The sequence below is a fragment of the Oncorhynchus mykiss genome, chromosome 6 (genome assembly GCF_057628025.1).
Source record: "Oncorhynchus mykiss isolate SJ-2025 chromosome 6, ASM5762802v1, whole genome shotgun sequence".
NCBI lineage: Eukaryota > Metazoa > Chordata > Actinopteri > Salmoniformes > Salmonidae > Oncorhynchus > Oncorhynchus mykiss.
In genome coordinates this window covers 48,914,419-48,939,376 of record NC_143027.1, presented here as the reverse complement: position 1 = coordinate 48,939,376, position 24,958 = coordinate 48,914,419, and the positions used below count along the sequence as shown (strand labels likewise).

Below are 24,958 nucleotides of genomic sequence, written 5' to 3'. Positions count from 1 at the left end.
AGTTTTCGTGCTAGTGAGGGCCGAGAATCCACTCTCACATAGGCACGTGGTTGCAAAGGGCATCGGTGTCTTAAAGGCGATTTACCAAAGCAAGATACTCTGAGCTCAACCCAATCCAGAAATCTGGCAGTTGCTTCTGATTAAATTCAATTTTCACAGAACCGCTTGTTGCAATTTCAATGGGGTTCTCTTGTTCAGATATCGGTAAGTGAACTGGAGGCAGGGCATGAAAGGGATAACGAATCTCGAGTTCAGTTGAACACAAAAAGTCATACAATGATGGAAAAACCTGTGTGTTGTCCTTGTTAATGCAGACAAAGAGCTCCAATTTCTTAATCATAGCTTCAATATTGTCCCGCACATTGAGTATAGTTGTGGAGAGTCCCTGTAATCCTAGATTCAGATCATTCAGGTGAGAAAACATCTCACAGATAGGCCAGTCATTTGAATAACTCGTCACCATGCAAGCTTGGGTGCTGCCATAGAGTTACATTAGAAGTGCCCACCCAAGAAGGCTCAAGGTCATTGGCCATAGATAAAATGATGTCAAATCTCGTTATATCTACAGTAGCTTTGATTGGACTGGTCATGTCAACCTCATACTTTCAAAATCTTAGCTAACAAGCTGGCAGTCATCATCGTGAATCAAATCAAATCTCCTTGCAAATGTTTTTTAATCCTTTTCATATGAAGAGAAATAATGAAGAGACATTTTAGATAAAACATATCAGTGCTCAGACAAGGCTCCGCTGATAGCCAGGTGTAGCAGTGGTAAGGTATTGGGACTGCTGTTGACAGCTTTATGTAGGGCCTAACAGTTTGTGTGCACTGTTTGTCACCGTTATAGTGTAATGAATGTGTTGTGTAATGGCTTTGCTGGCATGCATCTAAAAAATGTTTTTGTGGTCTGCCCCATCAAAATGTGCATGCTAAACCCGCCACTGCTAACGTCATTGGTGCTATAGATGGGACACATTCCCCATTCAAAGACCCGCTAGACCAAATGGAGACGACATGAATAGAACATGTTTTCACAGCATAAACGGGTAGCTATTGAATACTTAAATTCAATGATCTTCCTTTCTTCTTTTGTCAGATGATCTGTGACTACCACGGGGTTACAACTAAACATAGAACAAACACATTGTTGCCCATGTTGTCATGAAAAGCACTCTGGGAATTCAATAAATTATTATTCATCTGACATAGGCTATGGAATGATCCTACCATTGCAATTGTGGCATAGGCTACTACAAATGACATATATTAGGCCATAGCCTTATCACTTAATATCACCAGCGTTGCAATAAGTGTTCTATAAAGTGAAAGCATTATTACTAAATCATCCATGTGTGTAAGCTAGGCCTATTAGATATTGGAACCATGCCACTTCACTTGCACATTTACTCTGTGTGCAATTTTTTTGCCAGTCTCCCCCTCTGGTTTTTGCGGCGAGGGCTGTATTACTTCTTTTGTTAAATATGTGCACATATTCGTTGTATGTTGTTACAATTGTTTGTTGTTCTGGACTTATGAAATATTAGGCTCTGTCTTTTGACTCCGTATCTATTGACCTTTTTGAATGTTGCGCGCACACCCCAGTTGTCAGATCAACCCATTTGCGCTTCGCTTAGCCTAATAACTTAAATGAGAAGCAGCTGTTCTGGAACCAACAAAAATCCTGGAGTCCCTCATCTGGTTAAGACAAGCCGGATATGTTTAGGAAATCCTGAATTTGTTAAACAATCTTTCCGGAATAACCCCTCTGTTATCTTGGAATTGCCAATATGGCAGACCCTAGCTGTGACCCCACTCTCTGAGGGTGTCTCAGGGTAAGTTGGAATATTCATAAAACACATTTCCTATTCACACATGCATATCAATACACGTGTACATGTGTGAAATACGACAAATATAGGCACCCACCAAATTATTGTTTATTATTATTGTCAGGTAAGTGGTAATATATCATCTCGGCCACCTAGAACCTTTAAATTTCACAATTTCAACAATTCGGTTCAGGGGGGAGAAGAAGTATGAGATACAAAACTAGCGGAAGTGCCAGAACCACTATAGTAACTCCACCTCCCTCTTTCCACATGTCTATGAGCCAAATGTCCTCTCCCCTTCCAAAACTCAAAACATGCTAGGTGCAGGTGAATTCTGATTTGTCCTAATATCCAGTGACACAAAATCAGCACACAGGAACAATAGTTCCTCGTTATTCGTCACATCCCACAGTCTGGTGACAGATATAACGATACCAATTATGTTACGTAAGTCTGTCCACGAGAGGTAAGGTGTAATAATATGAGTATCTGTTCAATGAGGAGTCTGAGAGTAACCTTTTGTTAATTCATCCAAACAATCATTTCATTGAATGGTATTGTCTATAAATTAGTCTCTTGTGATAATGAAAAGGCCTTGGTCAGGAGGGGGTGCACCTACACCTGGCATCTTTTGAATTTCGTAAGGGGAGGTCTTCATTTGGCCCAGAGACTTGGCCCGAGAGTGTCTCGGAGGAGAGGGTGTGGACTTGTCTGCTATCCCGCCAGCTCGCCGCAGGCCAATGCTCACGCAAGATTTGGTGTTGGGTTGGCGAGATTAAACATTAGTGGTTGTTCATGGAGTTACTGGATGAGTGTGGCTTCTGTTACTACCATACTGTGTAGCATTATTGTTGATTTGCATTTTCATTTATACTTCCTGTTTCGTCATGAGTCATTGTGTTCTTTTGGGTTCTGTGTGTGTGCGTGTGCGTTTGTGTCTCAGGGAGTCCAGCGCACCAGGCTGGCTTACAGCAGATGGACACTGTGCTGCAGCTCAATGGCCAACCAGTGGAGCAATGGAAGTGTGTCGACCTTGCTCACGCATTCAGGTAGCCTACAGTCCTACACTGTCCGATCTCCCTTTGGGTTTCACCTGTCCTGAACATACAGTACATTAGAGCTGACCCGATTTAGTCGACTAGTTGATTGTATATTTTATATTTATATATATATATATATATATATATATATATATATATATATATATATATATATATATATATATATATTTATTTATTTATATAATTAAAAAATATATATTTTATGGTGTACAAGACATCTGTCTGATTCACGCCTGTCTCGGTACTAATCAACTGCGGAGGCCACAGTGATGGCACAATCCATTACTGTAAGACTTGTATACTGAAATTGTATATGGTTATATTAATTAAAAACAATGGTGCAACATTGATAAATCAAATATTATTTTATAGCAAATGCACTTTCTCCCACATTGGATACGGTCGTTGTCTGCGGTTCTGAAACCTATTCTTTAGTACGCCGTAGAATTTGCACCTTTCCCTTTGTTGCTATATGCATAATAGAAAAGTTAACCAGCATTTTGGGATTGAGAACACTTTTTTATTTAACTAGGCAAGTCAGTTAAGAACAAATTCTTATTTACAATGGAACAGTGGGTTAACTGCCTTGTTCAGGGGCAAAACGACAGATTTTTACCTTGTCAGTTAGGGGATTCGATCTTTCGGTTACTGACCCAACACTCTAACCACTAGCCTACCTGCCACCCCAAATTCAGCAGAGACGAGGAGCAGCCCTTCCTTAGCCTAATTGTCTAAGAAAATTGAGAGAATAAACCCTGACTTAATTAGGTCTATAATCAATAGCCTGACTGTTATATGGGCCTGGCTTTATAAATCATCCATATACAGTGCATTCGGAAAGTTTTCAGACCGCTTGACTTTTTACACGTTCTTCCGTTACAGCCTTATTCTGAAATGGATTCAATTGTTTTCTACATCAATCTACACACAATACCCCATAATGAAAAGGCAAAAACAGGGTTTTAGAAATGTTTACAAATGTATTAAAAATGTCAAACTTAATGCTCTTTACGTGAAACATGCTTACATGTGTCACGTAAAGAGAGCAAGGGTTGAGGGAATAGGGAAAATGTTTTTGAGGGATAGGGAATGGATTTGGTAACATAACTTTTCAGTCAGAAACAAGTAAGAAACTAAATGGCTGTAGTGATGTTGCAGCTTCAGCACAGACAGCACCGCAAGTGATTATTGCGCTGTGGTGCCTTTTAATTGGCTTTTCACTCCAGTCACACGGGCACTCGCTGTCATTGTTTTAGCACAGTTTGACCATCGGTCTCCTTCTTGAGTCGTCATTTTGTTATTTAATCAAACAGTGTGCTTAAAGCATCAGACAAGCTCAGTGCATATGTAGTTGAATTTATTCAAACATATGGATATGGAATATGGAAATATGCATTTAAACATTTAGACCAATCAATTGGTTGAAAGAACAGGATGACTCTCGGTCGACCAAGATATTTTTGTTGTTGCCAGGGACAGCCCTACAGTACATACTGTGCAACAGGTTCTCTCCTATCAAATGTGTTGTCTGAATCAACTGTCCTCTCCGTTCACAGAAACTGCCACAATGAGATCACTGTAGTGGTATGGAGGACCCTACCTATTATGAAGCCGTATTTTGAGGGCCTGATCCACAGACCGTCTTATAAGGCCTCTGCCTACGACACTGTGGTGTCCCCGGCAGGGAAGAAACGAGACAAGACCCCGCCTTTGCTGACCCACCCCGCCCATGGCAGACGGAGTGGACGTAAGCAAGGGCTGGTGTCAGAGGGCGGCCATGGATCCTTGTGGAGGGACAAGCGAGAAGACAAGGGAGAGTACTACAAGGGACAGGAGCCAGACTACGGGACTACTAAGATCAGGACTCGGACCCTCAAAGGCACCCGGGTGACCTCATCAAATGGTGACAACTACATTATCCTCTCCCCTGTGGACCCGGGAAGCCAGGTGATGGTATAGACTACATTATCCATGGAGCTCAGCAAATATTTTTGAGACTCATAGGCTGTATGCCCAAATGGCACCCTATTCCCTATATAGTGCACTACTTTTGACCAGACCCTTATGGGCCATGGTCAAAAGTAGTGCACGAACTAGGGAATAGGGTGCCATTTTGAATGCAAGCTTAGGTTTAGCGTTCACTGTTCCTCTCTTGATTCATATTCAGCTTATGTTTACTCAAAGTATGTAGTTCTGTCCTTGAGCTGTTCTTGTCTATTGATGTTCTGTATTGTGTCATTCCGTATTATGTTTCGTGGTTTGTGTGGACCCCAGGAAAAGTAGCTGCTGCTTTTGCAACAGCTAATGGGGATCCTAATAAAATACCAAATACCAAAATTATACATGTCACCGCATGCACCACTGTCCATACTGTAAACTGTAGACCTTTAACCCCCTTGTCATCTTCTGACCTCACTTGACGGTTTTAATGCTTTTCTACTTCTCAGATCTTGCATCCCGTTTATCAAGACCGGAATGGTACACTTGGTAAGCAACTTTCATAAGATTAACTAACCAGTCAGTAGATTTGGTAACACTTTTCTAAACACTTTAAAATTGTAAGCTTGCAGGTGTAATGCTTTTTAATGCTCGTTAAATGCATGTATGAGGCTTATAATACGTATTTGTTTGGGTTGTGAAGCTGCAACTTTTAATTTGGCTCTATACTCCAGACAAGACGAACTGGCAACAGACAGAGAACACAGGAGACAAAGGGTTGTGAGACAGTGGATAGTGGAATATATATGGAGGGAACGGCGCAACAGAAGACGAATAGAAGAGGGGCTAAGGATCTTGGAGATGGGGAAAGAGACAATAAAATGGAGGGACAGTTTTCTGGACTCTACCCAGAGGGGCAGATCCCGAGTGGACAGCCATCCCCTCTGCCCCCGACGGTAGCGGGGAGCAGGGTTCCGGTGGCGGTCCACCTGTCGTCGGTACCTGGAGGTGGTCTGAGAAGAGCGGCCCGGGCTTTCTTCCAGGTACGGCGACAATGAAGGACAAACACATGGGCAGAAGGTGTGCTGACCTCTGCCTCTTGCTCCGGGAAGAGCGGGGGCTGTTAACCTAGGGAACACTCAAAAGGTGAGAGGCCCGTAGCAGAACAAGGAAGTCTGTTGCGAGCATATTACACCCACACAAGTTTCTGGCTCCAGGTGGTGGGATTAGTGGAGACGAGGCAGCGAAGAGTCTTCTCCAGGTCCTGATTGGCTCGCTCCGACTGGCCGTTGGACTGGGGATGAAAACCAGAGGACAGGCTGGCCGACGACCCAATAAGTGTGCAGAACGCCTTCCAGAACCAGGAAGAGAACTGGGGACTGCGATCGGAGACCATGTCGACCAGCAGTCGATGGATCAGGAAGCCCTGCTGCACAGTCTCCTTAGCTGAGGGCAACTTAGGAGAAGGAATAAAATGGTAGGCATTGGGAAACCGGTCCCCCGCCCCCGGGGTATGGCTGGGAACACTGTGGCTTGCAGACCAGACTCTCAATTCCCCAGACAATAGCAGCCGCTAGAAGGGAGGATGGTCTCGGGGTCCGAGGGTGTAGTAGCCGGGCTGTAAAGACGTGAGAGCACGCCAGGCTTCACATTTTTGGACACCGAGCGGAAGGAAGCAGTGAAATGGGAGCGAGTGAATAACAGGACCCATCTCACCTGCCTGGAGTTGAGGCGCTTGGTGTTGCGGAGATATTCCAGGTTCTAATGGTCCGTCCACACCAAAAATGGCTGTTCTGACACTTCTAACCAGTGCCTCCACTCCTCCAACGCCATCTTGACAATGAGTAATTCTCCTTTTCCCACCTCGTAGTTCCTCTCGGCGGGGTTTAGGCGATGGGAAAGAAGGCACAGGGATACAGCTTCTGGTCCTGGGCAGAGCGTTGGGACAGGATAGCCCCACTCCGACGTCCGAGGCATCGACCTCCACCACGAACTGACGGGATGGGTCCAGATGGATTAAGATGGGGGCTGTAGTGAATCGCTGCTTGAGGTCAGAACGCCCATTCAGCTGCTGGAGACCATATGAACGGCACCTTGGGAGAGGTGAGTGCAGAGAGGGGAGAAGCAAGGGTGCTGTAACCCCAGATGAAACAACAGTAGAAATTTGCAAACTCCAGGAAACATTGCAGCTGAACTCTGGATGTGGGTTGAGGCCATTCCACCACCTCTCTCACCTTGTCTGAACACTCCCTGCAGCGATGACATATCCTAGGAAGGAGATGGTGGATCAATGGAACTCACACTTCTCTGCCTTCACGAACAGCTTGGTTCTCCAGGAGACGCTGGAGGACCTGTCAGACATGGAAGACATACTCTTGATGTTTCAGAGCACATCATTGACAAGGGCCTGGAACACTGCGGGAGCGTTGGTCAGTCCGAACCGCATCACCAGGTACTCCTTGTGCCCGCTAGCCATGTTAAAGACTCGTCTCCTTCCGGTATCCGAACCAGATGGTAAGCATTCTGAAGGTCCAACTTGGAGAAGATGGTTGCTCCCTGGAGAGGCTCAAAATGTCATTGAGACCCCGGTAGTAGATACACGGACGCAGACATGCTCTCACTATGATTGCCCGACACTCTCAGGCTAATGGGAAACATAGTGTGGGTCACTCTGCCAATAGAGCGCCCATCCAACGCTTAGACGTCCATGGGAATGGAGAGGGGTTGTGTGGTGATGCCCAGCTCCGACACCAGGGTAGCGTCCATTAAGCTCTTGTCGGCCCCAGAGTCAATGGGCAGGCATTTTTAGATATACAGGGTAAAGTTGATAATTTCATAATGAGGACAGCAATCACTTTTGCAAGCTGCTCACACACAGAGAAGTCAGCTCAGACAGATCCAGCTCAGATCCACAAGCTTGATGTGGTCATTGCGTGCTAGGAATATAGGACCAATTACTAAACTTTTGACTACTCTAAAGACCAACTCCCCCTAAAAGCAACTTCTTGTTTTGAAAATGACCTATGTGGCATCGATAAGAGACAGAAACATTTATTCTGGTGTCAAAATTTACTACAAAGTGTACAGTTAAAACAATAATTCTGGTCATAAAGTCAGTCTCGTCCTAAACTGGGATTTGCGAGTTGAACAAAATGGTATGTCATGGAATGAAGGGTACCATAACGGTTTTACTTGGGTTGGGTTCATTTCAATCCTGCCTGACACAGCCGGCATCACCCAAGTAATCATCAATTGCACGCAACCCCATTGTAATGCCCATGGTCAATTTGGTTTGCCATTCGATATCCCTATGGTGCTAGTTAGGGACCATCAGTAAATGTTACTCACCACCTGGATTCGGTCTTATGTAGCAAAATGTGAAATGGTGTTTTTTATATTGGATTGTAGAGACTTAAAGCTACAAAATGGTATATCATACACTGCATTTGAGGAACAATGGGAAAGTAATTCTGCTTTGAGAGTTGATCAACTTGTAAACTCACTTTTGAGAAAATCGCCTTTGAATGTTTTGGTATCTAGTGAAGAGCTCTTCTTTGTCTACTCCCATTCAGCATCGTTCACACCCAGTTAAGCTTTAGCCCCACCCATCTCGTTTCGCTCTCGAAGCGCACACTTGACGCTCTGGCCGATGATTTGTTTACCTCTGGATAACATGAAAACAGCCTAACCAGCTCTGCTGGCAACAATTTCATTACGCTTTTTTGCCGATGTTTACTGACACAAGCCATATTCAACGGGTGTTGTACACACGTCACGTTAGATAACAAGCCAGCCAGATAATGTTAGCTAGTTAAAAAACACTGCCTAACATAGAAAAGCAAACAGCTCTGGGAAACAAATAACGTCCTCGAGGGAGCCAGGCAGGTGACGTTAGCTAGCTAGCTAACAGTATACTTTAGCTTAAGACATATAGCTAGCTAGCTAGGTAGGTTTTAACAACGTTTAAGATCACACACCTCATAGAATGTTAGCTAACGAGCAAGCCTGCTAACGTTAGCTAGTTAAACAACAATTAACAAAGTGGCAACAATGCCACAGTGCTGGAAGCTAACCAACCAGGTCCAATGTTAGCTAGCTAACATTAGGCTCTAACTAGAAAAGCAAACGGCTCTGGGAAACAAATAATAAGCTAGGGAGCCAGCCAGCTAACGTTAGCTAGCTAGCTAACAGTACACTTTAGTTTGAAATGAAACAACTTTGTCAAAATTAGAAATGTGTAATATCTGAAAATGTCGCTAGCTATCTTACCTGTACATTAACATGCTTCTCCCTGTCAGGAATGCCATACCATGGTTGTCCTTAGTTTGAAGATGTAATCCGGAGACAGCTAAAGATGGAGAAAACCCCTATCATACTCTAATTCCACTGATTTCAAAACTTGATCCCCCAGAAAATGGAGAGGAACACTTATGCAGTGCCACTACACAAGAACTTAAAAAAAAAGCCGCGTTCGACAGGATTACCAACACAGACTGATGAGCTCAAATAGACAGACGCCTTCAAAATGGCAGACCAACCCGAACTCCTCTCTCGGCATGTCCAGCCTACTCATTATCTCAGCCAATCATGGCTAGAGGGAAGGTTGCTAACTTTTTCTGGGGCTTAACCAACAAGGCTCATAATTGTAACAATTGTATTCATATTTACAGATAGCATACAAGTTTGCTATTAAGGCACATAAAAGTTCACATGTTCGAGAAGGCATTTCTGCCAAAATAAACACATTTTGATAAAAAAATGTAAAAATTATGTTCAAATGGCTCTCCTATTAAGTCGTGCCTTGTGACATATGCCTAGTTTCCTGAATAGGGTCACAAATTACGCAATGTACATGGGACAATATTTTAAAATGTCAATAGCTCCAAATTTCAATGACTTAAAAACCTTAAATCAACTATACTGTAAATTGTTGAAATGAATTGACAAATATTGAAAGCATTTAATGAGACAACTAAAAGATGTCAAACATGAAAATATTATCCCATTTACATTGGTGTATATTTATTATTTATTGACGGTCCTTAACTATCCCCAGAGATAGGCTATGCCACAGTTGCACACCAGCCGGCTGAAGCTAATTGGCAAAATGATTTGGCTAACTCTCCCCACCTGTAAACAAACACGAGACACTCACATCAAACCACACCCTGAAACAACTCACGTTTGAATTCATTTCTTATGTGCTCTGAATTCATTTCTTAATGAACCAAATCTAAATATCATACTCCCAAAAAAATGTTTAACCTCCCCTGTGAGAGGTTAGCATGTCTTGGGAGTATGATCTTTGTGCCTCAGTAAACTTTCTCACGCATCATTATTCACGACTCATTAATGATTATCCGTAATCAAGGCAGCATCCACATTAATGTAGACGTATTCTGAAACTATTATATTCTTACTTACAATAAAAGCGACTCCAATATATTATTTACCATTATTTTCTATTGGGTACAACATAATCTCAAACACAACTAAAACAAACTGCAAATGCATCCAACAAGTTTGTAGAGACACAAGCTTGATGAAGTCACTGCGTGCTAGGAATATGGGACCAAATACTAAACATTTCACTACTTTAATACTCATATGTGAATTTGTCCAAATGCTAATGACACCTTCAAAATGGGGGGACTAGATACACTTAGGTTGGAGTCATTAAAACTCATTTTTCAACCACTCCACAAATTTCTTGTTAACAAACTATCGTTTTGGCAAGTCGGTTAGGACATATACTTTGTGCATGACACAGGTAATTTTTTTCAACAATTGTTTACAGGCAGATTATTTAACTTATAATTCACTGAATCACAATTTCAGTGGGTCAGATACTCTTAGTTTTCTGGAATTTTCAACTTATGTCATGGCTTTAGAAACTTCTGAAAGGGTTATTTACATCATTTGAGTCAATTGAGTTGTACCTGTGGATGTATGCCAAGGCATACCTTCAAATTCAATGCCTCTTTGCTTGACATCATGAGAAAATCAAAGGAAATCAGCCAAGACCTCAGAAAACAAATTGTAGACCTCCACAAGTCTGGTTCATCCTTGGGAGCAATTTCCAAAAACCTGAAGGTACCATGTTCATCTGTACAAACAATAGTACGCAATTATAAACACCATGGGACCACGCAGCCATCATACCGCTCAGGAAGGAGTCGCGTTCTGTCTCCTAGAACTGAATGTACTTTTGGGGTGAAAAGTGCAAATCAATCCCAAAACAACAGCAAAGGACCTTGTAAAGATGCTGGAGGAAACGGGTACAAAAGTATCTATATCCACAGTAAAATGAGTCCTATATCAACATAACCTGAAAGGCCGCTCAGCAAGGAAGATGCCACTGCTCCAAAACCGCCATAAAAAAAGCCAGACTACGTTTTGCAACTGCACACGGGGACAAAGATTGTACTTTTTGGAGAAATGTCCTCTGTTCTGATGAAACAAAAATAGAACTGTTTGGCCATAATGACCATCATTATGTTTGGAGGAAAAAGGGGGAAGCTTGCAAGCTAAAGAACACCATCCCAACCGTGAAGCACGGGGGTGGCAGCATCAAGTTGTGGGGGTGCTTTGCTGCAGGAGGGACTGGTGCACTTCACAAATATGGAAGGGAAATTATGCGGATATATTGAAGCAACATCTCAAGACATCAGTCAGGAAGTTAAAGCTTGGTCGCAAATGGGTCTTCCAAACGGTCAATGACCCCAAGCATACTTCCAACGTTGTGGCAAAATGGCTTAAGGACAGCAAAGTTAAGGTATTGGAGTGGCCATCACAAAGCCCTGACCTCAATCCTTTTGAAAATGTGTGGGCAGAACTGAAAAGGCGTGTGCGAGCAAGGAGGCCTTCAAACCTGACTCAGTTACACTGTCAGGAGGAATGGGCCAAAATTCACCCAACTTATTGTGGGAAGCTTGTGGAAGGCTACCCAAAACGTTTGACCCAAGTTAAACAATTTAATGCTACCAAATACTAACTAAGTGTATGTAAACTTCTGACCCACTGGGAATGTGATGAAAGAAATAAAAGCTGAAATAAATAATTCTCTCTACTACACTACTCAAAAAATAAAGGGAACACTTAAACAACACAATGTAACTCCAAGTCAATCACACTTCTGTGAAATCAAACTTTCCACTTAGGAAGCAACACTGATTGACAATATATTTCACATGCTGTTGTGCAAATGGAATAGACAACAGGTGGAAATTATAGGCAATTAGCAAGACACCCCCAATAAAGGAGTGGTTCTGCAGGTGGGGACCACAGACCACTTCTCAGTTCCTATGCTTCCTTGCTGATGTTTTGGTCACTTTTGAATGCTGGCGGTGCTTTCACTCTAGTGGTAGCATGAGACGGAGTCTACAACCCACACAAATGGCTCAGGTAGTGCAGCTCATCCAGGATGGCACATCAATGCGAGCTGTGGCAAGAAGGTTTGCGGTGTCTGTCAGCGTAGTGTCCAGAGCATGGAGGCGCTACCAGGAGACAGGCCAGTACATCAGGAGAAGTGGAGGAGGCCGTAGGAGGGCAACAATCCAGCAGCAGGATGGCTAGCTCCGCCTTTGTGCAAGGAGGAGCAGGAGCAGTACTGCCAGAGCCCTGCAAAATGACCTCCAGCAGGCCACAAATGTGCATGTGTCTGTTTCTGACAGTTTGAGCAGACTCCATGAGGGTGGTATGAGGGCCCGACGTCTACAGGTGGGGGTTGTGCTCTCATTTGCCAGAGAACACCAAGATTGGTAAATTCGCCACTGGCGCCCTGTGCTCTTCACAGATGAAAGCAGGTTCACACTGAGCACGTGACAGAGTCTGGAGACGCCGTGGAGAACCTTCTGCTGCCTGCAACATACTCCAGCATGACCGGTTTAGCGGTGGGTCAGTCATGGTGTGGGGTGGCATTTCTTTCCATGTGCTCGCCAGAGGTAGCCTGACTGCCATTAGGTACCGAGATGAGATCCTCAGACCCCTTGTGAGACCATATGCTGGTGCGGTTGGCCCTGGGTTCCTCCTAATGCAAGACAATGTTAGACCTCATGTGGCTGGCGTGTGTCTGCAGTTCCTGCAAGAGGAAGGCATTGATGCTATGGACTGGCCCGCCCGTTCCCCAGACCTGAATCCAATTGAACACATCTGGGACCACAGACTGTCCAGTAGTTGGCGGATGCTTTAGTCCAGGTCTGGGAGGAGATCCCTCAGGAGACCATCCGCCACCTCATCAGGAGCATGCCCAGGCGTTGTAGGGAGGTCATACAGGCACGTGGAGTCCACACACACTACTGAGCCTCATTTTGACTTGTTTTAAGGACATTACATCAAAGTTGGATCAGCCTGTAGTGTGGTTTTCCACTTCAATTTTGAGTGTGACTCCAAATCCAGACCTCCATGGGTTGATAAATTTGATTTCCATTGATCATTTTTGTGTGATTTTGTTGTCAGCACATTCAACTATGTAAAGAAAAAAGTATTTAATAAGAATATTTAATTCATTCAGATCTAGGATGTGTTATTTTAGTGTTCCCTTTTTTGAGCAGTGTATTATTCTGACATTTCACATTCTTAAAATAAATTGGTGATCCTAACTGACCTAAGACAGGACATTTTTACTAGGATTAAATGTCAAGAATTGTGAAAAACAGAGTTTAAATGTATTTGGCTAAGGTGTACAGTTGAAGTTTACATAACTTCCGACTTCAACTGTACATACAGACAAGTGCTTTCATTTCTATATGGTAAAATAAGTAGTATGAAAGTATGAAAATGCCCTCAAATAAAAGGTGACATTCTATATTGTCGCTTCATATGAAACATTTGATCTCAAATCCGAAATGCTGGAGTTTAGAGCCAAGTTAAATGTTTTTGCTTCACTGTCTAAATAAATACGTAGGGGAGTGTACTGTACAGTATGTTAACTTTCTATGTATATTTTTCTGAGAGGATATTCTTGCATTCATGTTTTACCAAAACAGGTAAGATTTATCAAAGTCACCCAAGCGGTGGACTTCAGAAGGGCAATGGCTTTCTACAGGACACTGCTAGCGGGCTACAGGCCACAGGCTTATCTTCTCAACGCTCCATCATCGGTAAGACGGCTACCATGCTGCCCCCATCTGGCTACCAACCCAGCTATGGCAATTACCAGAACTGCACCATTGTCCAGTCTCATCTGCCCTACTCCAATTACGGAACCTACGTCACGCTGGCGCCCAAAACCCTCATCTTCCCCGTCTTTGTTCAGGTTGGCTCTTTTGTTTTATTAATTTGTGTTATTACATGATCATGTTTTTCTTGAGCTGACTGGTGGGTCTGTTGTTGCTGTCAGTCATATTTGTCCCTTGGCTGAACTGATCAGATGCATGATTGGGGTGTCTGGATGAGAAGCAAGTAGAAGACTATCAAACTGACAGCAGGGTAGTGTTTGAGGTGACATTGTAGCAAAACATATCAAATTGTTATGGAACGCAAAGCGAAAACGATTGTTTCTTATTTGACAAGTTCCAACAGTACCTCCCATTTGACTGTTTTCTTCCCTTTCGGTCCTAGTGAACATGACCCAGCATTAGTGAGATTCATGATTGTGATGGTGTAATGTTATTTAGCATCTGATTTAAACTCAACCTAAGAGGTTTGATTTCAGAGCGATAGAAAGATAGACAAAATCATATCCTGTGTGTATATCCTAACTTGGTAGAGCATGGTGCTTGCAACACCAAGGATAGTAGGTTGATTCCTGCTGGGGCAAATCATACAAAAATTGTATGCACGCATTACTGTAAGTCGCTTCGGATAAAAGAGTGTACTAAATGGCATATTCAGTATATATGATATCAAATCATGCATTATTAGCACAGGGGTGTTTACTGGTGTGTTCTCTCTTGTAGCCCCTGGAACTGTGTAGCGAGCGAACACTTCTTCTCTCAGAGGAGATGATCCTGCATGAGAGCCAGTGCATGTCTATCAAGGTACAATATCCTTTCTCTTCTGTTGTGTCATTTACGCTGACACTTAACATTGATGCTCTTCTACCTGTCATTACACTGTAATGACATAGTTAGATTATTACATAATAGTTTAGACATAGCTTTGTAATTGCACAGCAATGAAGTAGAGTGGTTCTTGTTTTTACACCATTGGAATAAGGAACAGTCCCTATTCTTCTTGTGCAATTAAAAAAAGCCAAACTTTGTTTCTATTCAATTATAACACAATTACTGAATGACCATTGTAATACCAAGTAACTTAATGTTAGAATAATCACATAAGGTATGCACAACAATTAACATTGACATTTTCTACAAATACGCCTTTTTTCTTTAGTCTTGGAATTTGTTGAATAGTTATATCTGCTACATTATTGGTCTGCCTTTGCACCAGAGTCATTTTTCAGCACAAATGTCAATTTTCTCTGTCAGGCTTCTAGTTTGTTCCAGTGACACCCCATAGAGAGATGCACAACCATGCAGTATTATTAGGACGGGTTAAACATTACCTGGTAAAAGCCAGATCCATATCACTGAACAATGTGTGAGAAATGGAATGGTATGACTGTGTCCCAAATGCCATCCTATTCCCTATGTAGTGCACTACTTTTGACCAAGTCACGTAGGGCATTGGTCAAAAGTAGTGCACTATAAAGGGAATATGGTGCCATTTCGGATGCAATGATATGGGTCTCTTTAATGGTGACGTAGGATACACAGAACTTGATATAGTTACTTCTCAGATAGAGACTGACGGTTTATAATAAAGTAATACAAATGTGTGCTGCCTTTTCACCAAGAAGAAAGGAGATGGCTGGATTTGATGTGTCTTACAGTAAATTCAGCAAAAAAAGTAACGTCCCTTTTTCGGGACCCTGTCTTTCAAAGATAATTCGTAAAAATCCAAATAGATCTTCATTGTAAAGGGTTTAAACACTGTTTCCCATGCTTGTTCAATGAACCATAAATAATGAATGAACATGCACCTGTGGAACGGTCGTAAAGACACTGACAGCTTACAGACGGTAGGCAGTTAAGGTCACAGTTATGAAAACTTAGGACACTAAAGAGGCCTTTCTACTGACTCTGAAAAACACCAAAAGACAGATGCCCAGGGTCACTGCTCATCTGTGTGAACGTGCCTTAGGCATGTTGCAAGGAGGCATGAGGACTGCAGATGTGGCCAGGGCAAAAATTGCAATGTCCGTACTGTGAGACGCCTAAGACAGCGCTACAAAGAGACAGGACGGACAGCTGATCGTCCTCGCAGTGGCAAACCACGTGTAACAACACCTGCACAGGATCGTTGCATTCGAACATAACTGTTTGAGTTAAACCAGGAACGCACAATCCCTCCATCAGTGCTCAGACTGTGCCCGCAATAGGCTGAGAGAGGCTGGACTGAGGGCTTGTAGGCCTGTTGTAAGACAGGTTTTCACCAAACATCACCGGCACAACGTCGCCTATGGGCACAAACCCATCGTCGGTGGACCAAACAGGACTGGTAAAAAGTGCTCTTCACTGGCGAGTTGCGGTTTTGTCTCACCAGGGGTGAGGGTCGGATTCGCGTTTACACCAAGGCCTGTACTCTGGAGCGGGATTGATTTGGAGGTGGAGGATCCGTTATGGTCTGGGGGCGGTGTGTCACAGCATCATCGGACTGAGCTTGTTGTCATTGCAGGCAATCTCAACGCTGTGCGTTACAGGGAAGACATCCTCCTCCCTCATGTGGTACCCTTCCAGCAGGGTCATCTTGACATGACCCTCCAGCATGACAATACCACCAGCCATGTTCTTGTTCTGTGTGTGATTTCCTGCAAGACAGGAATGTCATGGCCAGCGAAAAGCCCGGATCTCAATCCCATTGAGCACGTCTGGGACCTGTTGGATCGGAGGGTGAGGGCTAGGGCCATTCCCCCCAGAAATGTCCGGGGACTTGCAGGTGCCTTGGTGGAAGAGTGGGGTAACATCTCACAGCAAGAACTGGCAAATCTGGTGCAGTCTATAAGCAGGAGATGCACTGCAGTACTTAATGCAGCTGGTGGCCACACCAGGTACTGACTGTCACTTTTGATTTTGACCCCCCTTTGTTCAGGGGGACATTCTGCCATTTCTGTTAGTCACATGTCTGTGGAACTTTTTCAGTGTATGTCTCAGTTGTTGAATCTTCTTATGTTCATACACATATTTACGCAGTTGACAGTGAGAGGAAGTTTCTTTTTTTGCAGAGTTTACATTTTATGGTCCTAATTAATTTAGTTTATGTTAACTTTTTATTAGCCGGGATTGTCCACTGAGTAACACTTGCCACTGTTTTCCAGGCAGTCCTGGAACAGTATTTTAAGTTAGGCATATTGTCTCAGCTTAGCTTTGCTTCTCTTCAACAGTGCGCAGATGTATATATTTCATGGTTCTGTTATTTTTTTAAATGTTATGCTATACATTATTACAGTCAGGTCCATAATTATTGACACCATTGATTAAGATGAGCAAAAAAGACTGCATAAAATAAATAATACAAATACTGTGCTATATTGCATGCAACAACCACAAAAAGTATATTATTTTATACTACTGCAATTGCTTAGAGACAGATTTTGTTTAACAAGTAGTAAAAAAAATCTTAAAAAGATAGGAGTCAAAATTATTGCCAACCCAGTTTTCAGTAATCCAAGCACCCTGACAGCACTGAGCCTTTTTCTAAAAATGTTTTATGAGATTAGAGAACACTGTAAACAGAATCTTTCTAGATCCTTGATATTCTTTGTCTGTGCTTGTGGACTGCCCTCTTTTTAATTCAAACCACAGGTTTCAATGGGGTTCAAGTCCAGAGACTGAGATGGCAAAAGAGTACCACAGTATGAGTCATAATGCCCATTAAACATAGCGGTCAAACAAGGAAATAGTTCCAATGGTTTTTCCACCATTAATTTTTCCCATCGGGGATTTTTGAAACTCTTAAAATGAGGGTTGTGTTTCGTGTAGGCTTACCCTGGCTTACCCTGGTGACCCTGTTTTGATAACCGTGTAAATCTCTCTAGTAAAAGGTGACTTTCTTTATTGCGTTCTCTTTATTTTCAAACTTTCCCGCAAGTCATTTTGGCTGCTGTATTTAACATTCAGCAAACAAGAGCAAACTTGCATCCCTCTTCGAAAAGTCTATTAGTATAAGAAAGGCAACAAAAAAAAATGCTTCTCACTATCTCATGCTCGTTGTGCAGTATGGAGGAGACCCGAAAAAACACAAACAAAAGCTCCAAAAATACCAAAATACAGTGCATTCAGAAAGTATTCAGACCCCTTGACTTTATCCACATTTCATTACATTGGGGCTATATTCAAAAATTTATGAAATTAAACATTTTCCTCATCAATCTACACACAGTAACCGATAATGACAAAGCAAAAGCAGGTTATTTAAAATGTTTGCTAATTTATTAAAAATTGAAAACCGATACCTTATTTACATAAGTATTCAGACCCTTTGCTATACGACTTGAAATTAAGTTCAGGTGCATTCTGTTTTTCCATTGATCATCCTTAAGATGTTTCTACAACTTGATTGGAGTCCACCGGTGGTAAATTTAATAGATTTGACATGATTTGGAAAGTGTCACGCCCTAGTCTTAGTATTTTGTGTTTTCTTTATTATTTTGGTCAGGCCAGGGTGTGACATGGGTTAATTATGTGGTGTGTTTTGTCTTGTTTTTTTTGTAGGTATTGGGATTGTGGTATAGTGGAGTTATCACAAAGTCTATGGTTGCCTAAAGTGGTTCTCAATCAGAGGCAGGTGTTTATCGTTGTCTCAGATTGGGAACCATATTTAGGCAGCCATATTCTTTGAGTGTTTCGTGGGTGATTGTTTCTGTCTCTGTGTTAGTTTGCACCAGATAAGGCTGTTTAGGTTTTCACGTCACGGTTCTTGTTTTGTATTGTTCGTGTTTATCCTTTTATTAAACATGAATCAAAATAACCACGCTGCATTTTGGTCCTCCTCTCCATCAGAAGAAAACCGTAACAGAAAGACACACACCTGTCTATAGAAGGTTCCACAGTAACAGTTGACAGTGCATGTCCGAGCAAAAACCAAGCCATGATGTTGAAGAATTATCCGTAGAGCTCCGAGACAGGATTGTGTCAAGGCACAGACCTGGAGAAGGGTACAACAAATGTCTGCAGCATTGAAGGTCGCCAAGAACACCGTGGCCTCCATCATTCCTAAATGGAAGAAGTTTGGAACCACCAAGACTCTACCTAGAGTTGGCCACCCGGTCAAACTGAGCAATCGGGGGAGAAGGGCCTTGTTCAGGGAGGTGACCAAGAACTCAATGGTCACTATTACAGTGCTCCCGAGTTAATTTGTGTAGATGGGAGAACCTTCCAGAAGGACAACCATCTCTGCAGCACCTCACCAATCAGGTCTTTATGGTTGAGTGTACACTGGTCAGTAAAAGGCTTATGACAGCCCAATTGGAGTGTGCCAAAATTCACCTAAAGACTCTAAGAAACAAGATTATCTGGTCTGATGAAACCAAGATTGAACATTTTGGCCTGACTGCCAAGCGTCACATCTGGAGGAAACCTGGCACCATCCCTACGGTGAAGCATGGTGTTAGCAGCATAATGCTGTGGAGATGTTTTTTAGCGGCAGGGACTGGGAGACTAGTCAGGTTTTAATGAAAAAATGAACAAAGCAAAGTACAGAGAGATCTTTGATGAAATCATGCTCCAGAGCGCTCGTAAGTCTCTAAATGTCCTTGAGTGGCTCAGCCAGATCGCGGACTTGAACCCGATCGAACATCTCTGGATAGACCTGAAAATAGCTGTGCAGCGATGATCCCCTTTCAACCTGACAGAGCTTGAGAGGATCTGCAGAAAAGAATGGGAGAAATACAGGTGTGCCAAGCTTGTAGCATCATACCCAAGAAGACGCTAGACTTTAATCGCTGACAAAGGTGCTTTAACAAAGTACTGAGTAAAGGGTCTGAATACTTTTTCATTTATTTATGTTATTTTATTTATTTCAACTGTATTTAACCAGGTAGGCCAGTTGAGAACAAGTTCTCATTTACAACTGCGACCTGGCCAAGATAAAGCAAAGCAGTGCGACACAAACAACAACAGAGTTACACATGGGATAAACAAACGTACAGTCAATAACACCATAGAAAAATCTATATACAGTGTGTGCAAATGTAGTAAGATTAGGGAGGTAAGGCAATAAATGGGCCATAAATGGGCCAAATAACAATATGGGGATGAGGTAGTTGGGTGGATATTTACAGATGGCGGTGTACAGGTGCAATGATCGGTAAGCTGCTCTGACGGCTGATCCTTAAAGTTAGTGTGGGAGACAAAAGACTCCAGCTTCAGTGATTTTGGCAATTCGTTTCAGTCATTGGCAGCAGAGAACTGGAAGGAAAGGCAGCCAAAGTAGGAGTTGGCTTTGGGGATGACCAGTGAAATATACCTGCTGGAGCGCATGCTATAGGTGGGTGCTGCTATGGTGACCAGTGAGCTGAGATAATGTGGGGCTTTACCTCAAAAATACTTATGACCTGGAGCCAGTGGGTTTGGCGACGAATATGAAGTGAGGGCCAGCCAACGAGAGCTTACAGGTCGCAGTGGTGGGTAGTATATGGGGTTTTGGTAATGAAACGGATGGCACTGTGACAGACTACATCCAATTTCCTGAGTAGAGTGTTGGAGGCTATTTTATAGATGACATCGCCGAAGTCCAGGATCGGTAGGATAGTCAGTTTTACGAGGGTATGTTTGGCACCATGAGTGAAGGATGCTTTGTTGCGAAATAGGAAGCCGATTCTACATTTAATTTTGGATTGGAGATGCTTAATGTGAGTCTGGAAGGAGAGTTTACAGTCTAACCAGACACCTATGTATTTGTAGATGTCGACATATTCTAAGTCAGAACCGTCCAGAGTAGTGATGCTAGATGGGCGGGAGGGTGCGGGCAGCGATCGGTTGAAGAGCATGCATTTAGTTTTACTTGCATTTAAGAGCAGTTGGAGGCCACGGAAGGAGTGCTGTATGGCATTGAAGCTCGTCTGGAGGTTTGTTAACAGACTGCCAGAGGTCCGGACAACCGGCCCTCCGATTTGACACACTGAACTGAGAAGTAGTTGGTGAACCAGGCTAGGCAGTCACTTGAGAAACCAAGGCTGTTGAGTCTGCCGATAAGAATGCGGTGATTGACAGAGTTGAAAGCCTTGGCCAAGTCGATGAAGAAGGCTGCACAGTATTGTCTCTTATCGATGGCGGTTATGATATAATTTAGGACCTTGAGCGTGGCAGAGGTGCCCACATGACCAGCTCGGAAACCAGATTGCATAGCGGAGAAGTTACGGTGGGATTCGAAATGGTCGGTGATCTGTTTGTTAACTTGGCTTTCGAAGACTTTAGAAAGGCAGGGTAGGATAGATATAGGTCTGTAACAGTTTGGGTCTAGAGTGTCTCCCTCTTTGAAGATGGGGGTGACCGTGGCAGCTTTCCAATCTTTAGGGATCTCAGACGATACAAAAGAGAGGTTGAACAGTCTCTAGTAATAGGGGTTGCAACAATTGCGGAGGATAATTTAAGAGAGAGAGGGTCCAGATTGTCTAGCCCAGCTGATTTGTAGGGGTCCAGATTTTGCAGCTCTTTCAGAACATCAGCTATCTGGATTTGGGTGAAGGAGAAATGGGGAGGCTTGTGCAAGTTGCTGTGGGGGGTGCAGAGTTGTTGACCGGGGTAGGGGTAGCCAGGTGGAAAGCATGGCCAACCATAGAAAAATGCTTATTGAAATTCTCGATTAACGTAGATTTATCATGGTGACAGTGTTTCCTAGCCTCAGTGCAGTGGGCAGCTGGGAGGAGGAGCTCTTATTCTCCATGGACTTTACAGTGTCCCAGTACTTTTTGGCGTTTGTATTACAGGATGCAAATGTCTTTGAAAAAGCTATCCTTTGCTTTCCCAGCTGCCTGTATATATTGGTTCCTAACTTCCCAGAAAAGTTGCATATCGCGGGGGCTATTCAATGCTAATGCAGTACGCCACAGGATGTTTTTGTGCTGGTCAAGGGAAGTCAAGTCTGGAGTGAACCAAGGGCTATATTTGTTCTTAGTTCTACATTTTTTGAATGGGGCATGCTTATTTAAGATGGTGAGGAAAGCACTTTCAAAGAGTAACCAGGCATCCTCTACTGACGGAATGAAGTCAATGTCCTTCCAGGATACCCGGGCCAGGTCTATTAGAAAGGCCTGCTCGCTTTAGTGTTTAAGGAAGCGTTTGACTGGGGACCCATTAGGGACAGGCAATAAGGCAGTGATTGCTGAGACTTATGTCAATGTGATATTTCAGTTAAAATGTTTTTAATAAATTTACTAAAATTTCAAAAAATATTTTTTTGCTTTGTCATTATGGGTTATTATGAGTAGATTGATAGGGGGGGGGGGGGGGACGATGTAATCAATTGCAGAATACGTCTGTAACGTAACAAAATGTTGAAAAAGTCAAGGGGTCTGAATAATTTCTGAATTCATAAGCATTCACATCCCTGTTAGAATTACCTTTGGCAGTGATTACAGCTGTGAATCTTTCTGGGTAAGTCTGTAAGAGCTTTGCACATCTGGATTGTACAATATTTGAACATTATTCTTTAAAAAAATGTCAAGTTTAAGTTGGTTGTTGATCACTGCTAGATCTTCAAGCAGATTTAAGGCAAAATTGTAACAAAGTTTTGGAAAGCAACTATTGTGTATATTTGGCCTTGTTTTAGGTTATTGTTCTACTGAAAGGTGAATTTGTCTCCCAGTTTCTGTTGGAAAGCAGAGTGAACTAAGAATTTTGCTGTGCTTAGCTCTATTCTGTATCTTTTTATTTAAAAAAACTCCCTTGTCCTTGTCGATGACAAGCATACTCATGACATGATGCAGCCACCAGCATGCTTGAAATTATGAACAGTGGTACTCAATGACGTGTTTGGAAGGATGCCTGTATCTTTGTAGTGACAGGGTGTATTGATACACCAGCCAAAGTGTAATTAATAACTTCACCATGCTCAAAGGGATATTCAATGTCTACTTTGTTTTTAATTTGTATTGGTGCCCTTTGCGAGGAATTGGAAAACCTCCCTGGTCTTTGTGGTTGAATCAGTGTTTGAAATTCACTGCTCGAATGAGGGACCTCACAGATAATTGTTTGTGTGGGGTACAGAGATGAGGTAGTCATTCAGAAATCATGTTAAACACTATTATTGCACACACAGTCCATGCAACTTATTATGTGAGTTGTTAAGCAAATGTTTACTCCTGGACTTATTCATGCTTGCCATAACAACACGGTTGAATATTTATTGACTCAAGACATTTCTTTTAATTTTTAATTCATTTGTCAACATTTTTGTGTGTAGGCCAGTGACACAAAATCTCAATTTAATCCGTTTTGAATTCAGGCTGACACAACAAAATGTGGAAAATATGTGTGAATATTTTCTGAAGGTAGAATATGGTGGGGGCTATTTTGCTTCCACTGGTCCTGGGGCCCTTGTTAAGGTCAACAACATCATAAACTTTACCAAGTTCCAGGGGGTTTTAGCCAAAAACCTGGTTGCCTCTGCCAGGAGGATGACACTTTGCCACAAGTGTGTCTTCGAGGAAGACAATAACCCCAGGAACTAATCAATATCCACAAAGAAAAGTGTTAATTGACCACAAAAATCAACATTTTGCTATGGCAATCTCAGTCCCTGGACTTGAACACCTTAGAAAACCTGTGGTTTGAATAGAGGACAGCAGCCGTAAGAGCAAACAAAGGATATCAAGGATCTGGAAAGATCCTGTATGGAGGAATGGCCAAGATCCCTCCCAATGTGTTCTCCAATCTCATAAAACATTTAAGAAAAAGCGTCAGTGTCGTTATCATCACAAGGGTATGGTGTAAGAGCATTATAAACAGGGGTGCCAATATTTTTTTACCACTATTTCTTTATTTTGTATTACTTGTTAAACAAAATCTCTTTGTCTGAGCAATTGTATTAGTATAAAATAATGTAATTTATCCATTCCTTGGTTGAATACAATAATATAGCTCAGTATTTGTATTATGGATGGACTTTCCAAATAAAGTGTTACCATTTCTTTTATACAGTCTTTTTTGCAGATCTTTTCAAGGGTGCCGATAATTATGGAGCTGACTGTATATACACTGAACAAAAATATAAAACGCAACATGTAAAGTGTTGGTCCCATGTTTCATAAGCTGAAATAAAAATTCCTGAAATATTCCAAAGACAAAAAATTGAATAAATACATTTTGTGCACACATTAGTTTACATCGATGTTATTGAGCATTTCTTGTTTGCCAAGATAATCCATCCATCTGACAGGTGTGGCATATCAAGAAGTTGATTAAATAGCATGATCATTACACAGGTGCACCTTGTGCTTGGGACAATAAAAGGCCACTCTAAAATGTGCAGTTTTGTCACACAACACAATGCCCCAGATGTCTCAAGTTGAGGGAGAGTGCGATTGGCATCTGTCCAACAGATCCGTTGCCAGAGAATTCAATGTTAATTTCTCCAACATATACCAGCTCCAACCTTGTTTTAGAGTATTTGGCAATACATCCAACCAGCATCACAACCGCATACCGTGTGTAACAACGCCAGCCTAGGACGTCCACATCCAGCTTCTTCACTTGCGGGATCATCTGAGACCAGCCACCCGGACAGCTGATGAAACTGTGGGTTTGCCCGATCGACTTTCTGCAAAAATTGTCAAACTGTCTCAGGGAAACTCATCTGCGTGCTCGTTGTCCTCACCAGGGCCTTCACCTGACTGCAGTTAGACTTCATAACCATCTTCAGTAGGCACAGATGTACCAGGCAGTATGGCATTGTGTGGGTGAGCGGTTTGATGATGTCAACGTTGTGTACAGAGGTGTTCTGTGGTGGCGGTGAGGTTATGGTATGGGCAGGCATAAGCTATGGACAATGAACACAATTGCATTTTATTGATGGCAATTTGAATATACAGTGATACCGTGACGATATCCTGAGGCTCATTGTCGTGCCATTCATCTGCCCCATCACCTCATGTTTGAGCATGATAATTCCCATGTCGCAAGGATCTAT

At 42.6% G+C, this 24,958-nt stretch overlaps 1 protein-coding gene across 4 annotated transcripts in view; it reads left to right on the top strand.

The window, feature by feature from the left end:
* Positions 1-24,958, top strand: part of rgs3b (regulator of G protein signaling 3b) — a 92,304-nt gene that overhangs the window by 34,671 nt on the left and 32,675 nt on the right. For all 4 annotated transcript variants that reach the window (XM_090238074.1, XM_021606673.3, XM_021606674.3 and 1 more), the window contains 5 exons: positions 2,773-2,878; positions 4,447-4,837; positions 5,338-5,377; positions 13,816-14,084; positions 14,728-14,808. In XM_090238074.1, the coding sequence (XP_090094200.1) occupies positions 2,773-2,878; positions 4,447-4,837; positions 5,338-5,377; positions 13,816-14,084; positions 14,728-14,808 (887 nt within the window). The remainder of the gene's footprint in view (positions 1-2,772; positions 2,879-4,446; positions 4,838-5,337; positions 5,378-13,815; positions 14,085-14,727; positions 14,809-24,958) is intronic.